This window comes from Lissotriton vulgaris, chromosome 3_1 (assembly GCF_964263255.1).
Source record: "Lissotriton vulgaris chromosome 3_1, aLisVul1.2, whole genome shotgun sequence".
NCBI lineage: Eukaryota > Metazoa > Chordata > Amphibia > Caudata > Salamandridae > Lissotriton > Lissotriton vulgaris.
In genome coordinates this window covers 1,076,736,807-1,076,757,677 of record NC_141689.1, presented here as the reverse complement: position 1 = coordinate 1,076,757,677, position 20,871 = coordinate 1,076,736,807, and the positions used below count along the sequence as shown (strand labels likewise).

The 20,871-nt window shown below is 47.4% G+C and overlaps 1 protein-coding gene across 1 annotated transcript in view; it reads right to left on the bottom strand.

The window, feature by feature from the left end:
* LOC147727425 (alcohol dehydrogenase 1-like) overlaps positions 1-3,782 on the bottom strand; it is an 81,835-nt gene extending 78,053 nt beyond the window's left edge. The window contains exon 1 of the mRNA XM_086961502.1: positions 3,518-3,782. Coding sequence (XP_086817628.1) covers positions 3,518-3,535 — 18 coding nt within the window. The 5' untranslated portion in view covers positions 3,536-3,782. The remainder of the gene's footprint in view (positions 1-3,517) is intronic.
* Between the last annotated feature and the right edge of the window lie 17,089 nt (positions 3,783-20,871).

The following is a 20,871-nucleotide window of genomic DNA, read 5'->3' as shown; positions in this document are numbered from 1 at the left end:
TGGTGGGCACGATGCCCATTTCATGCAGTTCTGCACGGAAGGCCAATCATTTGCTTGCATTTTCTTTTGTATTTTTGACTACAAGTACACTTTGGACCTACTCTACAAAGAATGTCAAACAGCCGAGATTAAATGTTGGTCACTGTTGAACTTTTGATTACCAACTGTGAAAGAGTTTATCTCTAATGAGTGCTGCAGAGGTTTCTTGGCGGGTAGACTTTTTCCATTTGGACGGCATCTGTTTCTCTTTGATTGCGAGACTGTACATGCGCCAAGAAACATAAGAAGTGTATTTCAGCAAAGTGCAGCCTTGTGAAGAGGGTGTTAGGGGAAGGGTACGGGGAGGGGTGAAAGAAACCTGATTGGTTCACAGGGGAACACCCCAGAGGCACATAGGGTCGCCTCCTTCGGCTGAGTCTTTGCAAACATGGGCGATCGAGACAGGAACACTTTGTATGTGCACACCTGGGCACGCATGGATGCGTGTGTACGTCACGAATGCCTAAAAGGAGGGGTGATACAAAGGCAGGGTTTGCGTCAGAATACATAAACAGAGGCATAGAACAAGTGGTTAATTTGAGCCGGCGGTTTCTGGTGCTGGCACCCGCACGTAATTGTCAGTACCGGCACTCAGTGGTGGCGCTGTTTGTCTGATTTAGCGTGAGCACGGAAGCAGTTGTTTACTAATTCAATACATTTAAAAATGACTAATACCTGCCGCCCATGCTATTCCTATACCTTTGTGGGCCTGGAATACTCTGAATTATCACAGTTGTAGGAGTGTAATGGTAAGTAGTTGGCGTGGTACTGTCATTGGCAGCGCTTGCAGATGCAAATGGGTGGTGCCAGCTTCAGTGGCCTCCTGAGGACGGCCCTGGCACTTGTTTTTCTTTTTTTTTTTACAAATTTAAGTACTGCATATGTCTCGTGTGTACTCATGGGTATACAACACAAGCATGCACAGGGGCAACTAACACAGGCATGTCGTGGCGTACATGTTACACTGAGGCACCAATACCTTCATAAACCAGAATTGCACAGTGCATACATGGACGGATGCTATAAAGGCATACATGAAGTTGTAACTAATGGGTATGCCAGTGGCATGGAACTCCTGAGTACACATGGGTACACCACCCGTCCACACACATGGGCAACCTACACATGCACATCTCATATGTACACTACAGAACCTTATTCATTCCCAAACATGTGCAGCACAAATGTATACACTGAGTGATGGATACAAAGGAATGGACAGTTGTACAGTGTATAGGCAGACACAGGAGAATACACAAAGTCGACTGATACAGGCACTGATGACTTTTGTACACTGGTGCACACCTGCAGTCAGGGTGGGATACTGGACAAACACATAAACAGAAGGGTGATACATAGGCATGCACAGGGGTGTGCAAGGAGTTATATAAATGGCCCATACATATGTGCATACTACAGGGGAATACACGCGTACAGCTGACACAGGCACACCATACATATATACACAGGTGGACCCCATGCACTCAAACAGCGACAGCTCTAATGCTTTCACGAAGGGACTATACCATTAGAGACACATTGGCATATGCCAGTCAATAGTCTAACAGTGTGCTCCATGTATTGTGCCCAGGAGAGTTGCCCACATGACTGAAACTCAGGCAAATGACCCTTTGCCTCGTTCAGAAGTGGAAACTCCTGCATTGGAAACACGTGCTGTACACTTCCTGCAGTTATGTAAACGGAAATCCCTCCCACAACAAAACAAGTGCGCTCTAGTGAACAAACAGCGTGCAAGCTCATTGCACCAGCATTTGCTGCATAGCACATTTTATTTTAATGTGCCCATAGATTTCGCCTACGTGTCAAACTTGTAATCCACACATTACTTTTGGCACGTGAACAAGATTTTTAACGCAACAGAAAAATCGAACCAAACTGCAAGGTACGGTATTCATTCATCCTGCAGCAGAAGGCACAGAATACGTGCATTATGCAATAGCCACTCCACCTACTGCTATCGTTTATTGCTTGTCCAAGCAATCAGAAAATCATTACATACAATGACGTGTCTGTCACCATACACCATCAATGTGCACAGCTTTCTGGGGACCCCTTCATCCATGCATTCATCCATCAGTGCATCCACTCATCAACCCTTTCACACTCCCAATCATCCATCTTTCAACCATTCCGTCCGCACATCCATACATATATCTAATCCATACACCCACTCATCCATCCATCCCCTCATCCAATTAATCCACTCACTCATCCATCCATCCACTCATCCAATCCATCCACCCACTCATCCATCCATCCACTCATCCAATTAATCCACTCACTCATCCATCCATCCAGTCATCCAATCCATCCACCCACTCATCCATTCACCCACTCATCCAATCCATCCACCCACTCATCCATCCATCCACTCATCCAATTCATCCACCCACTCATCCACCCACCATCCATCCATCCACTCACCCATCCATCCATCCATCCACTCACTCATCCATCCATCCACTCATCCAATTCATCCACCCACTCATCCACCCATCCACTCATCCATCCATCCACTCACCCATCCATCCATTCAATCATCCAATCCAACCACTCATCCATATATCCACACAGTCAGCCATCTCCCATCAATCCATCTATCTGCCGCCTGGTCTTCTGTCCACCCAACCATCCAGTCATCAATTCAAATACCTATTTATTAATTTAAACTCAGATCCATTTAAGCCTCCCTTCGCCTTTCATCCATTCATTCGCCCACCAACCCTCCATGTATCTGCAAGGACACATAATAGATGTAGCATAATTCATGAACTGATGCATTTCCAACTCCCTCTTTTCTGCATCGCATTGCCGTGTGTTAATTCACCTGAATCTCTGCTTCATTATTTATACTGTGATTTCTGATAGACTGGTCATTTATGCGCCCAGCCAGCGCAGCTCTGCAAGAGCAACTTGACCCGGAATCTGAATTGAAGTAGCCGTGCAGACCAACTATTATGAGTAAACGCTGCCTTTCGACGCCCACTTTGCTGCCTAAAATTAACGAAAATTAAAAGTGCGAGAGAGCCTTCACACGTCATCGCGGACCCGTTAAATTCTATAGAAAGCCGCGGCGAAATAGTAATCCCTTTCAAGTAGTGGATCTGTCTTATCTCAAATATGTGCCTCGCGCGTGTGCTTGCAGTGCCAATAGCATCACACGGACCCGCTTCACATCGAGACAAAAAATATTTTGTTCTCTCAATGAATCTTATTCAACCTAAGCATGTAAACCGAAGGGCATACGGATATTGCTCTATTGCTGCTGCAATTTTGCACCGACATTTGCACCGTCAGACCAGTGCAAAACTCTACATGTTGCACCGATCGTTTGGTCCAAATGTCAGTGCAACTTTAGCTACAAAAGTGCCCCCAGCACTCGCGTGTAACCCATCCCACGTTGCAGCCTGCTGCTGATCAATATTTCACAATAACTCCCGGAACCCTTCCGTCTTACTTTGCCAGCGGTCGACATGGTGGCGGTTGGTCTTCAGAAGACTTCTGGACTCTCTGCCGCGCGGCCAGCAGCCTGCAGACTCTCCTGAGCGACGGCCGGGTCCTCCTGCCTGTCAACGAGCAGCACCGCTCACCCCGTTTATATACAGCAGAAAGTGCACAATCACTTCCTGAGCTACACCCCTCAGACCGAGGGACCAACCCCTAGCTCCTGGCAAGCGAGGGATGGCAAACGGCCCCTTCTTCAAGTCATCTCTCTAAGTCCCACTCAAAAGAGTTAAACAAAATATATAAACACACGCTTGGAACGGGGACAAGTTATGACTGTATTGACTTTTTTCTGTCTTTCAAACTTCAGTTGGAAACAAAAGCAGTCCAAACATATTTTTTCGTGAGAAGAATTGTGCATTACTGTGTTTTTTTTAGGTGGGGTTAGCACTGCCATGCAGCCCTTTTGTGGTGGAATAAAGCGATTTCTTGGCAGGAAAGCAACAATTTTTCTCTCCTCTCACCCTTGATGCCTTAATTCTGTATACAGAGGACCGAGCCAGAACCGAGTCCCCGGTTGACCCACGTTGAGTGAACTGGTAGCGGCCTGTGTTCCTGCCTTGGTACGATGCCCACATTTGATTAAGGGCTAGGCATGATTTTAATGCGGCCAGCAAGCACAGTCGTTTTTCGAGTGTTCTTGTAAACACGCTAAATTCAATGTATTTGCACTTGAGTGTGATTTTCAAAATTGCAAACGACTTTTTACTAAAGTCCAGATTCTGTAGTATTTTATTATTGTGTGAAACATTTGGCTCTTGCACTGCCGAAGCGCTGACGTCAATGGAACGTTGGGACAGCAGAGTACAGCGTGCCGGAGAAATTACGATTTTTGTTTTATATTTTTGTGAAGTACTGTCAGTACAATGTCCAGTTAATGGGCCATGTGAATCTTGCTTTTACCGGAAACCTGATGGTAGCCTGTCGATGGACACAAACTGTTATGTTGTGTCTTCTTACCTGCCTTCCTCCTCCCTACATTGTAGTCCCTCTTGCTTAGAATAGGAATGTTCCTATGTTCTTAGAATAGGAATGTACGTGTGATTCCAGGTCAGTTACGACCTGAAGCTGTTGGTGGATGAGGCGAATAAACTGGACTCCTGATCTACACCTTGTTTCCTCTTTAATTCAATTTGGGAAACACCACATTATTATTGGCGACGATCCTACCTCACATCGCCTCAACACGCAGCTGTCCTCTTCTTGAAGTACCTCTCCAGCGGCTGTATTCTTTGGAAGGAAGCGAAGTCTTCCCAGCGGCTGAATCGACGATTTAAAAAGAAGAAAGAAAACTCCTTGATCTGGTGAGGAGTACGGAGGGAGGTTAAAAAAAAAAATAAGGGGACGTAAAAGAAGGAAAATAATCAACGCGCATTGTTTGTTTGCTGAAGCCGTTAAATGCGCTCGCGCTGCTCGCTTTTCTATGCGCGAGAGATTTCAGCGCGTGCAGCAGGAAGGCTTCATGCGTTTCAGTGACGTATCACGCAACGTGCAAAGGAAGTCACCTTGCGTTTCAAGCCTCGTTGCGCTCAGTGTCTAACGCGCATTTAAAAAAAAGAACCCTGATTGTTATCTTTGCTTTGCGCATAAGTTAAAAGAATGTAGAGTGAAAGAACATTCGTTTTGCATTGGAAGTAACACAGAAATAGAGAAAAGAACCCTGATTGTCTTTGGGAACAGAGTAAAAGAACGTTTTTGAAAAATAGAACGTGTCTTTATAAAAAAAGAGGATGATGATCTCACAAAGCCTGCTCTACTGTGATTAAAAAAAAAAAAGGTAGACAAAGAGAAGCCTTTTTTTTTCAACACAACTAAATCTTTATTAATGACATTTCTTTATAGAAGAAAATAAAGAAAAGCTTATTAAGGACACAATAAAGGATAAGGTGAAGAAAGACTATATACTATATATAAAATTAAAAAAAAAGGAAAAGAAAAGAAGTTATAAATATGCAGAATGTCACACAACCAGCATTTTTTTTGATAAGTCCAGGTGAACCTAGCGTGAAATGGCAGAAATGGAAGAAGATTTTTGCGAATTATGCGAGAGTGTGTGGCACAAACCTGAGTGCAGAAAGGAAGCTTTCTTTACTCTTACACTGTCTAGGTGGTGAAGGACAGGACGTACTAGAACACTTGCCGGAGCTCACAGCAGCGGAACAGAGAAACTTAAACGAGTACGAAATAGCCATAGAGCAATTAGATCGTCACTATCTTCCAAGATTGAGCACAATAATGGAGAGATACCATTTTGGCTTGAGAGGTCAGAAGAGAGATGAGTCTGTAGAAGACTACGTGTCAGCTCTAAGAAAATTGGCGTCTTCATGTAAATTTGGACAAACATTAGAAGAAAGGATAAGAGATCAGTTCATCTTAAAATGTGCTCATGACAGCATTCGTAAAGAGTTATGGCTAAAGGATGAACCACCCCTAGAGGAAGTACTTGTGATAGCAAAACAAGTCGAACACATGACCAAGTGTGTAGATGAACTGAAAGGAGAAAAAGAGAAAACAGTGGAACCTGAGAAGAAAGCCGAATCCAAAGTAGAGGAAGTAGTTTGTCAAGTTCAGAAAGAGGGAAAAGAAGACAGCGGGAGAAATGACAATATGACGAATAGATATAATCCGAATTTTAATATGTCTAACAAATTTTCTTGTTTCAGGTGTGCTAATCCCGGACATTTAGCTAACTCACCAAATTGTCCTGCCTTGAAAGTTACTTGTAATGAATGTGGGAGAAGAGGTCATTTTTCAAAATGTTGTAGGACAAAAGGTAATAAAAGGGATAATACGTACAAGAAATGGGCACAACCACAGGTAAAAACGGTTACGTTTCAGGTTAGTGATGGAGTATTAGAACACCCCACACATTTAGTTAAAGTAGATGATGCCATGATTGAATTTAAATTTGATTCTTGTTCCCAGATCACCATGATTGATGAAGAGCTTCTGCACAAAACCTTTGGGAAAAATGTAAAGCTGTTCAAAAGCGACATCTTACCACTAGGGTATGGCAGTAAACCCATTAAGATTTTAGGTTATTTTACTGCCACTATGGAATTAGGATGTAGAATCATTCCTGGAAAAATTTATGTTACCAATTTTGGGGATGCACTAATTAGTTGGCGTGACCAACGTGATCTTGGGGTCACACTTGATCCTAATGCCACACCTCAGTTGAGAATTCAGGAGGTGGAAAATCTTGCTGACATGTTTGCTGGAAAATTTCCATCTGTGTTTGAAGACAAGTTGGGATGTTTGATTGGCTATAAGCATTGTATCAAGCTTAAGAAAAATGCTATCCCCATAGTAGCGAAGGTTAGAAGGATTCCACTAGCGGAACAAGTAAAGGTACAAGAAGAGATAGAAAAGTTAGTTTCAAATAACATTATAGAGCCTGTAGAAGCCACGGAATGGTTGGCCCCCATTGTAGTTGCGAAGAAGCCAACTGGTGAGATTCGTTTGTGCATTGACCTAAGAGCGTTAAACAAAGAGGTGGTGGTGGACAGATTTCCGTTACCCAACATAGATGAAATTGTAGGCACATTAGAGGGTGCGAAATACTTCACTACCCTGGATCTGGCATCTGCCTACCACCAGGTAGAACTAGACACTTCTTGTCAGGACTTAACTGCATTTGTAACACCGATGGGTACTTTTAAGTTCAAAAGGATGCCCTTTGGATTGATATCAGCTGCCTCGGTTTTCCAGCGAATTATGACACACATACTTAAAGGTCTTCTTGGGGTAAAATGTTACCAGGATGATCTTCTAGTGTATGGGTCAAACTTGCAGGAGCACAATGAGCGTGTGTGTGAAGTGTTGAGAAGACTGGCTGATTCTGGTTTGACTCTTAAGAAAGAGAAGTGTAAATTTGGCTTAGAAGAAGTAAATTACCTAGGGCACTGTATTAAGAGTCAAGGTGTTTTTCCAAAATCGGATTTGGTTGCTTCCATCAGTAATGTTGCAGAACCTATCAATAGAGAAGAGTTATTGTCCTTCTTAGGGATGGTAGAATTTTATGGGAAGTTTATTGTACATTTTGCGGACAAGACAAAGAACATGAGGAGACTCACTGGGAAAAGTGTTGTTTTTGTCTGGTCAGATGAGTGTAAGAAGGAATTTGAGGGAATAAAAGAGGAATTAAAGAAAGCTCCGTCCTTGCAGGCATTTGTTCCTGGTTTACCTACGTTCATTTTTACTGATGCAAGTGAAAAGGGATTAGGGGCGGTGTTGGTACAAAATAAACAAGACCATGAGTCTTTAATTGCATGTGCATCCAGGTGCCTTCGTGGTCCAGAGTTAAACTACTCTGTAATCGAAAAGGAGTCATTAGCGATATATTGGGCACTAAAAAAGATCAAGAATTTAGTTTGGGGGACCAAATTTATTGTCAAATCTGACCATAAGCCTTTGAAAGAAGTATTTTGTAAAAAAGGACTAGATTCTATTTCTTCGCGGATAAGAAGATGGATCATATCGTTACAGGAGTTTGACTTCGAAGTCCAGTATTTACCTGGTGTGTCTAACAAGGCTGCTGATTGTTTTTCTAGATTGGTTAAAAGTGATGATACGGGGTACGAAGATGACTATGTTGATGAAGATGAATATTTGAATGTTTGTGAGGTCACAGAGGGTGTTGTAAGTAAAGAAGAGTGGAAAGAGGAATTGTCAAAGGATGAGGAGTTGGTTAAGGTAATGTCCTTATTAAAAGATAACAAACGTCTGGACAAACCTTGGTCTCTTGTTTCTCATGAACTTTCAATTTCAGATGACATGCTAACTCGTGGGTTGAGACTCATACCTCCTTTCTCTTTAAGGAAAAAATTGCTCTCTCATGCACACTCTGGTCATTTGGGGATAGTAAAAACCAAGGAGATGGTTCGTACTCAGTTCTGGTGGCCAGGAATGGACTTAGAAATTGAACGTTTGGTGAGGGAATGTGTGGAATGCTGTGCAAGTGATAAGATCCTAAAAGTCAGGCAAATGCCCATGGTATGTAGAGAGTTACCCAATCATCCCTGGGATGAATTAGCAATTGACATTTTAGGCCCTCTTACGGGAGTTTCTGACACTCCCTATCTGATAGTCTTAATTGACTTGTATTCACGGTGGATTGAGGTTCGTGCAGTCAGTGAGATTACTTCTAATTCTGTCATCAAGTTTTTATCGGACATATTCTTGAGAGAGAGTTTCCCTAATAGTTTACTGTCAGATAACGGTCCTCAGTTCTGTTCTAGTGTCTTTGAAGACTATCTTAAAAAATGTGGAATAGTACACAAGAGAACATCGTTATATCACCCTGAAACAAATGGTGCAGTTGAGAGGGTCAACCGTACATTAAAGGAGTGCATTCAGCTCGCAAGAGCTAGTGGCTTGGATTGGAAGGATGCATTAAGGGAAAGAATAGACGCTTATCGTTACTCCCCTCACTCGACCACTGGAAAATCTCCCTTTGAGCTATTTAGAGGTAGAGTTCCGAATACGATGTGGTGTCCAGGTTGGATGAACATGAAGAAGGGTTTTGTGGATAATCATGTGGGTGCTTGGAGGGAGAGAGAAATTGAGAAACAAACTTGTAGGAAGGCATATTTTGACAAAGTTAAACGTGTTAAATTTCATGAAGTAAAGGTAGGTGACCTTATTAGAATAAAGGCACCTGTAGGGAGACGGCCGTGGTCCAAGTATACCAATGTTAGGCCTGTCATTAAAGTTTTTGGTAATGCCGTCAAGACACAAGATGGGAGGATTTGGAACAAGAGTCGAGTTGTAGTTGTTAAGTCTAGAGACCTTTCTCAGTCTGACTCTGATATTACATCTAATCTGTTTGGCATAAGCAATTCTTCTCGCTCTTGTTACAACTCTCCACCCAGTTCTCGCATGAGGAGTCAAAGGTTACGCAGTGCTCCGATGTACATGAAAGATTATGTGTAAGTTATGTTCACTGGTTTCTGCTTATTCATCTGTTTCTTTTATCTCCTTTGCCTACTTAATTTTCTGTTCACTATGTTTTTGGTAAAGAAGGGAGATGTGTTATGTTGTGTCTTCTTACCTGCCTTCCTCCTCCCTACATTGTAGTCCCTCTTGCTTAGAATAGGAATGTTCCTATGTTCTTAGAATAGGAATGTACGTGTGATTCCAGGTCAGTTACGACCTGAAGCTGTTGGTGGATGAGGCGAATAAACTGGACTCCTGATCTACACCTTGTTTCCTCTTTAATTCAATTTGGGAAACACCACACAAACCACAAACGGGACTAGGGCTAGGGAACAGCTGTGAAAGGGTAAAGTGAGGACGAGGGGCGGAAAAAGAAAAGAGGCGACTGGGACAGAGGAAAGAGCGTGGGACGTTACTTGCTCTCGTGGGTGATGTTTTGTCAGATTTGAGGGTCTCTGGTTGGCACAGGTAGGTACTTGTGACAAATAGGGTCCCTTGCCTCTAGTCAGGGTAAGGGGGTACACTCCTAAAATAACCCCTGCTCACCCCCCTTGGTAGCTTGGCACGAGCAGACAGGCTTATCTCAGAGGCAGTGTATAAAGCATTTGTGACCACATACAGTTACCCAGTGGCAACACTACAGATGGACACCACACAGTTGTATATTAAAAATGAGTATTCTTTATATAGACTTAAAACAAGTCCACAAATGACAAAAATCCACAATACTATACTTAAAAATGGTAGTATTAGTTTAGTGACGTTTAGTTCTTAAGATGCAACACTTTGCGTCAATGTACCTTACGATGCATTGCGCTTCCACACAAAAGTGTTGCAGCGATGGAAATGTGTTATACATAAAAGAAGTCCTTGAGTCAGGAATATAATTCAGTTACTTTATTATTCAAGTTGAGTTGCTAGTCCAGATCATAAGATGGTAATATAATAAAAACCCCACCAGGAGTGACCTCCCTGTCACTCAGCCTGCCTGCCACCAACTGCCAGTCAACTACAGGCCAAGCCCCCAACATTCTACAATGTCACCAAGTATTCTAACAGTGACATCATCTGAGCCACAGCGAAATCTCAACTAGGGGAAAAGAGACATAGATCACATACAACAAAATGCGGCAATGTTCAGGTGCAAAAGAAATAAAGATGGCGCTTTCTCCGTGATGCAACACGCTTCCCGGTGATGCGGCCGCATCTATTGCGACGTCGATCCTCTTCTCCGCCGATGCGAGATGTTGTCCTCGATGCTAGCCCCGACAGGCCCTGCGACACGCTTCCCAGTGATGCGGCGGCGTCTGCTGCGACGTCGATCCTCTCTCCTGGCGATGCTTCCACAATGATGCGAGCCACGACAGGCCCTGCCACACTCTTCTTGAAGATGCAGCAGCGTCTGCTGCGATATTGATCCTCTTCTCCTGGGAAGAGCCGCGACAGGCCCTGTGATACGCTTCTCGGAGATGCAGCGGAGTCTGAAGTGACGTCGATCCTCCACTACTGCGACACGCTTCCCAGTGATGCGGCGGCATCTGGTGCTACGTCGATCCTCTTCTCCGGCGATGCATGGCACGTCGTGATGTGAAGCCGCAGCAGCAGTTCAGCTACACGCTTCTTGTTCTTGAGTCGCGCTTCCAGCTCCTTGCAACACGCAAGTCCTCAAAAAGTCCAGCAAAACTGCAGGCACTTCAAGAAGACTCTTGGGGAGCTGGTGGGTCAAGTCTGTTGTCCCTAAGACTTCAGCAGGAGGCAAGCACTGTTCAAAGCCCTTGAGATCTTTCACAAGTTGAAAATAAAGTACACAAAGTTCCTTTCTCCTTCCATTGGCAGTCAGGCAACCACTGCAGGCCAATCCCCCAAGCAGCGCTTCAGCTTAGGGATAGTCTCTCCTCAGTTTCTTCAGGTTCCTCTCCTCAGCAAAGGTTTCTTCTTGTAGTCCAAAAGTGATCTAATGTCTTGGGATCAGGGTCCAAATATTTATACCCCAAAATCCTTTGTCCTCTGAGGGCAGAGGGGCCTTTGCCTAGTCCAAACCAGTTCTGGAGCACTCTGTTTACATGACTCCTTCTTTCCTTTCACAGTGCAGGGCAGAAACATCAGACACCCCACAGGAGGTGAAGCCAGCATTGTGGAGGAAAGGCACAGCCCTGGAGCACTCTGTTGACATGATTCCTTCTCTCCTTTCACAGTGAAGGGCAGAGACATCAGACACACCACAGGGGGCGGAGCCAGCACTGTGGGGGGCAGGCACAGTTCCATTCAGGTCCCAGGTGCAACTCCTTCCTCCCATCTGGATGCAGATCTCTCTATTCATCACTGGGGGGACTCACCCTGTCTCCTGGAATCCCCAGCCCTGTCACTCAAACTCCAGACAAGGAATACGCAACCTAGCAGAGGCAGACTTGGATAGTTAGACAAGAAAATACCTACTTTCTAAAAGTGTTTTTTGAAAAACACAGAATGTTAAAACTAACTTCACTAAAAGATGTATTTTATTATTCTGAGTTCAGGCACACTAAACCCGAAATTCTACCACGTTCCATGAGTCATTTAGGATTATAAGATGTAATAATCTATCTGCCCATTCTGGCCTATGGAGAACAGGTAGCCTTGCAATAATGAAAAACAGAAATGGCTGTACTTCACTATTAGGACATGCCAAACACACCAGGGCATGTCCTGCCTTATACTTACAATGCACCATGCCCTTGGGCCTACCATAGGGGTGTCTGATATGAAGAAAAGGGAAGGTTTAGGGACTGGCAAGTGGGTGCACGTGCCCAGTCAACAGGGCAGTACCAGACTGCACACAGGCTCTGCAATGGCAGGCCTTAGACACATTTTACAATGATGCTTCTGTGAGTGGCACAACCAGTGCTGCAAGCCCACTAACAGCATTTGCTTTACAAACCCTGGGCACTCCTGGTGCATTGTACTAGGGTCTGACAGGTAAACCAAACAAGCCCAATCATGGAATCACTAATCCATATATCAATTTACAATAAGGAGAGCATATGCACTTTAGCACTGATTATCAGTGGTAAAGTGCCCAGAGTCATTAAACCAACAAAAACAGGTCAGACAAAATACAAGAGGAAGGCAAAAAGTTCAAGGATGACCCTGCAAAAAGGGCCCAGTCCAATATGTTCCATTTAATTTTGTCCTGGTCCCCCTCCACCAGATGGGATTTCCAGTCTGCAAAAAACAGAGCTGGTCTCTTAGCCTTGGAACAGTAATGCTGTCCCGATTTCCTTTTCACGTTTTACTTACTCTAGAATTTATTTTATTTCATCTTTTCAGAATGATTTTTTGTAGGTTTGTATGCAACATATTACCCATGTAGTTGTGTATTGTGAAAGGAGCTGCCTCTATGTATTTGTGCGGGATCAGGTTGTGGGTTGGTGTTTATAATGGGCCATGGTTGAGAGCTGTAGAGGTCAGGAAGAAGGCAGAGCAAACTTCGCACAGTGCATGTCAGTAGGTCATAAAGGGGTTCAGAATGCATGTTCATCCAATCCTTGGCTTCTCTGCAGGGAGAATAGGGCAATGGGCAGATGTGCTAGTAATGTGAAGGAGTTATACAACTGCCAAAATATTTCCAGGGCAAAAGGCAGTGCTTACTGCTCAGTGGATACATTTGTGGGTGTGTGAGAGGGGGAGATGAGGGGAGGAGATGCAAGGAAGTATGTGCGGGGTGTTTGACTTGGCCCTTCTGGCAGGTTCACCCCTGAACTTTTTGCCTTGTAAGGTTACCTCCTTATAGTGATTCCTGGTCTTTGCGCACTTTAGCACTGTGGCGCAGTGTAAAGTGTATGCGCTCTCTGATTGCGTGTGTGAGATTGTCCTGCCCTCCCATAGGAATGCATGGGGAATGTGTGTGTCCATGGTAATCCCTGATGCATGGGAGTGCAGGTGCGAGTTTGGTATGTGCGGACTCGTGTGATTAAATGCTGCGCGATGATGTGTGCGGTGTTATTGTGTCTAGTGTGGAAGTGCCACTTCTAGAAGTTGGCCTGTCTATGCAGTGAATGTGCTGGCTTGTGATTGGCTGGGGCTGGCTGGTGTGCCAGGCTCCTGGTGTCAGGATTGGTCTGCCCCGGTGGTGAATGGGAGATCTATATGTTGATGGCTGGGGAGGAGTGCACCTGGGACCTGAATAGGGCTGGGCTTTCCCCCACAAAATGCTGGCTCCACCCCCTGTGGTGTGGCTGATGTCCCTGACCCATCCTGTGAATAGAGAGAGGGGCTGAGCAAAACAAAATGCTCAGGAACCAGTTGTATCTGGTTCGCCCCTTGCCTGCACCTTTAGACAAAGGAATTGTGTGTATAAAAAGAGGCTGTGACCTCTTGTAAAATGTTCTTGTTTCCTGACTTGAATCTACCAGGGCTGTGCTGCTGCCGGGGCCCAGGGGAAGGCTTTCCTCCCTGTGCCCTACCCAGTCCCTGGATGCCTGGAGGACCCCTCTACTTCCTGAACCTTGACAGAGTGGGGCTTGCTGAGGGTGGGGCCAAGGAGGGACCTCCATGGGGGCTGTCTCCTTGCTGGAGTGCCCTGTGTGCTGGCCCCTGGGCCCTACATGGCCTCCTGATCTCCAGGACCTGTTTCTTTGCTGTTGCCTTTGCCCCAGGAATTGATGCTGCCTGTGGGCGCTCTGGGAGCGCTGGGCTCCTTTCCCATATGACCCTGTGAGAGGGAATCCCGAACGTAGGAATTCCCCATGTGGGCCCTTCATCGCAGGTGCCCACCATGCATTATGCATGATTCTCATTAAATTAAATTTAAGGGTGCCACCCCTTTTCATAGGTGCTTTAGCGGGTGCCCAACCCGTTTCTACGTTTTTCTGGTACACAGAGGGAGCCTACTCCTCATTTTTGCCCCAAAGTATGACCGCAGCGGCCCTCACGGCGCAAAAAGGAAGTCAGGCACGGAGTGCCTGACGATGGGCGGGACGTCCGGTTTGCGAATGAAGTCCCGCCCGCTGCCGCGCTGTGATTGGTCACCCGGCCGGGAGAAGAGACTTGCTGCCTCAGGGGCCACGAAGGCTCCAATGAAGTCCCGGTCCCAAGATGGGGACCGGGTGAAGAGCGGGAGAAGCGTGCAAAGCGGGCGCATGGTGAAGGCAGGGCTCCCATGAGGAGAGAGAGCCCCGCCGAGCGCTACCGCCGCCCAAGGGAGAGGAATCCTGCCCGCAACCTGGTAAGTGCAGCCGGGTGCCAGTGTTGTGCTTGTGAGCCCCCGAGCGGGAATCCGACGGCAGGAGCATTTCTTGCGTGCCCCCGAGGGTCCTGGGGGCATTCATTGGTTTTGAGTCCCCCAAGAGGGACTCCAACGTCCGGCCCCATTTCTTTAGAGCCCACGAGAGGCTCCTGGGCATTTCTGATATTTTGAGTCCCCTGAATGGGACTCCAACGATTCCAGGGCATTTTCGAGGGTAGAGCGGCCCCGGTTGGCAGTGGGCCGCTCCCCCAGTTTGGCCGTATATTTGTTTAGAGACACGAGGCTCCAGACGGCATTTTTGGTCGAGCCCACGAGGCTCCTGAGGCCCCCAGTTGTTCACGCAGAGCTCACAAGGCTTTTTAGTAACTAGAGCCTGCGAGGCCCCAGTGTCCCTTGAGCCTAGATGGCTCCAACCTGGAGCACATGTTTATTTCAGAGCCAGGTGGCTCTAGCATTTGGGTGCAGTCTTTGTCCCTGAGGGCTAGCGAGAGTCCCTGTCGCAGTTTTGTCCTCTGCTGCCCTGCAAGTAGTGGGCAGCTGCACCGTTTAGGTTTTCCTTTCTAGGGGACTCTTTCCTTGGATTTTGGAGTGAGACGCACTCCTTCATTCCTACTTTGGTCTTCCCCAGCTGCGCAGCACTTAGTGCCAGCTGCAGCGTTTTTAGGCCCTGTTCTTGTCCCTCAGCTGCCCAGCAAGTAGTGGGCAGCTGCTACGTTTAGGTTTTGGCGCAGTGGCGCGACCTGGACTTTGATGTGAGTTATGTGCTAAATGTGATTTCTGCGCTAAATTTGATTTATGTGCTATCATGATTCATGCTCTAATGCTTTGGGTGTTAGGAAATGTACTGTGTGTAGTTTGTTTTGCGCACCCTGTGTTCTGACACCTCTGAATGTGTTTTTAGGCATCATGTGTAAAGTTTCTGGCCTATACCCCTAAATGTATTTTTATGCTTAGGTGGTTGTTTTTCCTAGTATAGTTATGCTAGTGAGTTCATGGTTCCCTGCGTGATATTTTCCTAAGGTGGTTAGGGTTGCGTAGGTGGTACTAACCTTTTACCAGTGGTTACTGGTTGTGTGCTACATTTGCTATTTGGTGCTACAAGTATTATATGTTCTAAAAGTGCTAGTTCTAAAAGTACTTAGTCCTGACAGTGGTCCTTGTGGCCCTGTCCCGTGTGCATAATCCCTTGTAAATATTACCAGTGCCAGTTGGCACAATGTACATCCTGTGATTCTGATTCTGATGTGTTCTGATAATACGAAGGCTATTTTTATATAACCTTGTGTGGAGTTCCTTTTGTGGGGGGCCTGGGATGTTGTTGCTGGTGGGTGCGTGCGCAAATGCTTTACACATCGCCTCTGAGATAAGCCTGACTGCTCGTGCCAAGCTACCAAGAGGGTGAGCAGGGGTTATCTTGGCTGGTGACTTCCTTACCCTGACTTAGAATGGTGGTTTCTGCCTGAATTTGGCGCAAGTCTTAGCCAACCAGAAATCGCCATTTCAAGCATTGTTGGTCAGCGGTGGGAAATGGACTTGTGTTTGAGCAGTACCACAGCGACAACTGGCTCAACTACAAAACTCAGCATTTCAGATTGTCACATGGAAAGGGATTATTGTTTCTAAGTTTGTTCTAAATGTCATTTCTTTGGAAATGTGGTTCTTGTACACTGTGAGTTCGGTGTCCTAGCTCGGGAGGGTAGATCATCCCCTAAGTGCAGTATGAGTTTTCTGGATTCACCAGTAGGGTGGGATCCAGTGGTGGCAGCAAAAGTGTTTCCAGTGCATGTGTACCCCGTCCCGTTACCGAAGTAATGGTACCTGTGTCACGTGTGGTAAGGTTGAGAAATCAGGGGTGGTAGAAACTGCCTTACCGGTCTGGGGGGGGTTGTGTGTGGATGAATGGTGTATTGCACTGGACAAGTGGTGTGAGTTCTCTGGGATAGGGAGCTTGCTGAATGAATGAGTGTGATTTCTCTGGGATGGGGAGCTTGCTGAATCCTTTGTGAATTGTGCACTCCTGTTTTAAGCTCAGACACTTAGGTTCCTTGTGTTAAACTTTTCTCGAGAACGTCCTCAGAAGTGAAGCCTGTGTTTTGATTTCTGTGGTCTGTTCAGATACAGTATGTTGGAGATGGTACGGTTCTGGGAAGAGAGAGACATAGGGGATGGAGTGATTCCAAAAGGAGTGGCTGAGGTGTCTTCCAGCTCAGCGTGGTAGGAAGAGGTTCAGTGTAGCCCAGCTAGGTCTCGGTGTAGGGGCTCACGTCCTGTCTCAGAGGAGACAGGAGTGGGTGGGACTGCATGTCTCCAGGTGCCCGAAACCAAGTCTCAGGGACTGGATTGTTTCTGAAGGGAACATCAGGTCTGGGGCCTAGGTTGTACCAATAGGTCATTTGAGGAGGATCTCCCAGAGTGTCTAGAGAACGTGGAACATCTATAAACAGGGGTCCAGCAGTTCTGGTGTCTGGCAGTAGTGCTCCAGTTGGGAGGGTGCAGAAGTCCAGATGGAGGAGTGCGAGGGGGATATGCTCCCTAGTGGAAGATTCAGTGGGTCAGGGGCCAGCCAGAAGGGTTGTGTTGCCAAGGAGTGACCATGTGATGCCACTTCTGTCCTAAGTAACAGGCAGACTTGTGACACGACACATTAGTTATGTGTCACCCTCAAGGAAGACCTGGTGCGCCAGGCATCTGACCAAAGGGTACGTCCCTCGGTTGGGGAGCCAGTAGCCGGTGTTTTCGGATCTGGACATCAGGGCAACTGTAAGTAGTGTCCTGAAGTTACAAGAAGAAACATCTGCCTGAAGAGAAGGAACCGGGTAAGCCTTATGGAGGAGTACTGTCCCTGACCTGGGGGATTGGCCTGCAGTGGTTGCCTTGCTGCTGAAGGAAAGGAGAAAGATTTTTGTTATCAACTTGTAGAAGTCCTGGTGCACCAGGCATCTAACCAAAGGGTAGCGTCACTAGGTTGGGGAGCCAGGTTCAGGTGATTGCCTGTCCTGGACGGCAGGCCGACTGTAGCCAGTGTCCTGGACGGTTTGTCTTCTAGGGGTACCACTCCAGTTGGGAGGATGCAGAACTCTGGAAGGGGGTGAGAGGGTGTCTGAGCTGACCCCTGTGCATCCAGTGAATTTGGATCCCAGGTGGTAGACCAGTTGAGGGAGAGAGGTCCTGAACTGGTAGAAGAGTTGTGTTCTGGAGGGGGCTTCTCCTGGGAGAGTGTGCAGCCCCAGAAGTAGAGGTTGGGTGGGGCATTTTTGCCAGTGTTCTCTGGTCAGCCTGAGGGTGCGGACCCTAGGTAGAAGGATCAGTGGAAGTTTGGAACTACACTGAGAAAGGGAGTGGAGAATGGCTATTGTAGGCCAGGGGTTACCATCCCCCACTCTCTGGATGGGCAAGGACCAGTGGTATCTGGGTGGCCTAGGGCCTGGTCCTAGCCATGGACAACTAAGGAGTACCAGCGGGGTAGCCTGGTTGGGCCTGAATCATTATTTTTTTTTTTAAGTGTGCTTGTTTATGGATCAATGTGGCATAGAAGCGGAGGTGTCCCTGCAGTGCGGGCCCGCGTCCGTGTTCTATCGCCCAAAGCAGGGAAGTCCATCATAGTGGTGATTAGTCTGCCATGCGTTTTGGCTGGTAGGGGGTTGTGTTGGACTTGGCCCTTCTGGCAGGTTCACCCCTGAAATTTTTGCCTTGTAAGGTTACCTCATTATAGTGATTCCTGGTCTTTGCGCACTTTAGCACTGTGGCGCAGTGTAAAGTGCGTGTGATCCTTGAGTGCGTGTGTGAGATTGGCCTGCCCTCCCATAGGAATGCATGGGGAATGTGTGTGTCGATGGTAATTCCTGATGCGTGGGGAGTGCAGGTGCGAGTTTGGTATGTGCGGACTCATGTGATTAAATGCTGCGTGATGATGTGTGCGGCGTTATTGTGTCTAGTGTGGAATTGCCACTTCTAGAAGTTGGCCTGTCTGTGCAGTGAATGTGCTGGCTTGTGGATGGCTAGGGCTGGCTGGTGTGCTAGGCTCCTGGAGTCAGGATGGGTCTGCCCCGGTGGTGAATGGGAGATCTGCATGCTAATAGCTGGGGAGGAGTGCACCTGGGACCTGAATAGGGCTGGGCTTTCCCCCACACAATGCTGGCTCCACCCCCTGTGGTGTGTTTGATGTGCCTGACCCATCCTGTGAATTGAGAGAGGGGCTGAGCAAAACAAAGTTCTCAGGAACCAGTTGTATCTGGTTCGCTTCTTGCCTGCACCTTTAGACAAAGGAATTGTGTGTATAAAAAGAGGCTGTGACCTCTTGTAAAATGTTCTTGTTTCCTGACTTGAATCTACCAGGGGTGTGCTGCTGCTGGGGCCCAGGGGAAGGCTTGCCTCCCTGGGCCCTGCCCAGCTCCTGGATGCCTGGCGGACCCCTCTACTTCCTGAACCCTGACAGAGTGGGCTTGCTGATGGTGGGGCCCAGGAAGGACCGTCATGGGGGCTGTCTCCTTGCTGGAGTGCCCTGTGTACTGGACCCTGTGCCCTACATGGCCTGCCTGACCTCCAGGACCTTTTTCTTTGCTGTTGCCTTTGCCCCAGGAATTGATGCTGCCTGTGGGTGCCCTTGGAACGCTGGGCTTCTTTCCCATGTGACCCTGTGAGAGGGAATCTGAGCGTAGGCATTCCCCCTGTGGCACCTTCATTGCAAGTGCCCACCCTGCATTATTCCCGATTCTCAGTAATTTTAATTTAAGGGTGCCACCCCTTTTTATAGGTGCCTTAACAGGTGCCCACCCCGTTTCTACGTTTTTCTGGTACACTGAGGGAGCCTAGTCCTCATTTTTGCCACAAAGTATCACGGCCGCGGCCCTCACACCGCAAAAAGGAAGTCAGGCACCGGAGTGCCTGACGATAGGCGGGACTTCCGGTTTGCGAAGGAAGTCCCGCCCGCTGCCGCGCTGTAATTGGTCGCCCGGCCGGGAGAAGAGACTTGCTGTCTCAGGAGCCACGAAGGCTCCACATGAAGTCCCGGTCCCGAGATGGGTGACCGGGTGAAAAGCGGGCGAAGCGGGCGCATGGTGAAAGCGGGGCTCCCATGAGGAGATAGAGCCCCGCCGGGTGCTACCACTGCCCAAGGAAGAGGAATCCTGCCAGCAACCTGGTGAGTGCAGCCGGGTGCCGGTGTTGTCCTTTTGAGTCCCCGAGCGGGACTCCGACGGTGGGAGCATTTCTTGCGTGCCCCCAAGGGTCCTGGGGGCATTCATTGGTTTCGAGTCCCCCGAAAGGGACTCCAACGTCTGGCCCCATTTCTTTAAAGCCCAAGAGAGGCTCCTGGGCATTTCTGATATTTTGAGTCCCCCGAGTGGGACTCCAGCGATTCCGGGGCATTTCCGAGGGTAGAGCGGCCCTGGTTGACAGCGGGCCGCTCCCCCAGTTTGGCCGTACATTTGTTTAGAGCCTGAAGGCTCCAGGCGGCATTGATGGTCGATCCCACGTGGCTCTTGAGGCCCCCAGTTGTTCACGCAGAGCCCACAAGTCTCTAACGGGGCCATTGTGTTCTTTAGAGCCTGCAAGGCTCCCACGAGGCCCCAGTGTCTCTTGATCCTAGATGGCTCCAACCTGGAGCACATGTTTGTTTCAGAGCCAGGTGGCTCCAGCATTTGGGCGCAGTCTTTGTTCCTGAGGGCTAGCGAGAGTCCCTGTCGCAGTTTTGTCCTCAGCTGCCCAGCAAGTAGTGGGCAGCTGCCCCTATTAGGTTTTCCTTTCTAGGGGAGTTGTTCCTTGGACTTAGGAGTGAGATGTACTCCTTCATCCCTACTTTCGCCTTCCCCAGCTGCGCAGCACTTAGTGCCAGGAAAGGTAGGCCCTGTTCTTGTCCCTCAGCCGCCCAGCAAGTGGTGGGCAGCTGCTACGTTTAGGTTTTGGCGTAGTGGCGCAACCTGGACTTTGATGTGAGTTATGTGCTAAATGTGATTTCTGCGCTAAATGTGAATTATGTGCTATCACGATTCAAGCGCTAATGCTTTGGATGTTAGGAAATGTACTGTGCGTAGGATGTTTTGCGCACCCTGTGTTCTGACACCTCTGAATGTGTTTTTATGCATCATGAGTAAAGTTTCTGGCCTTTACCCCTAAATATATTGTTATGCTTAGGGGTTGTTTTTCCT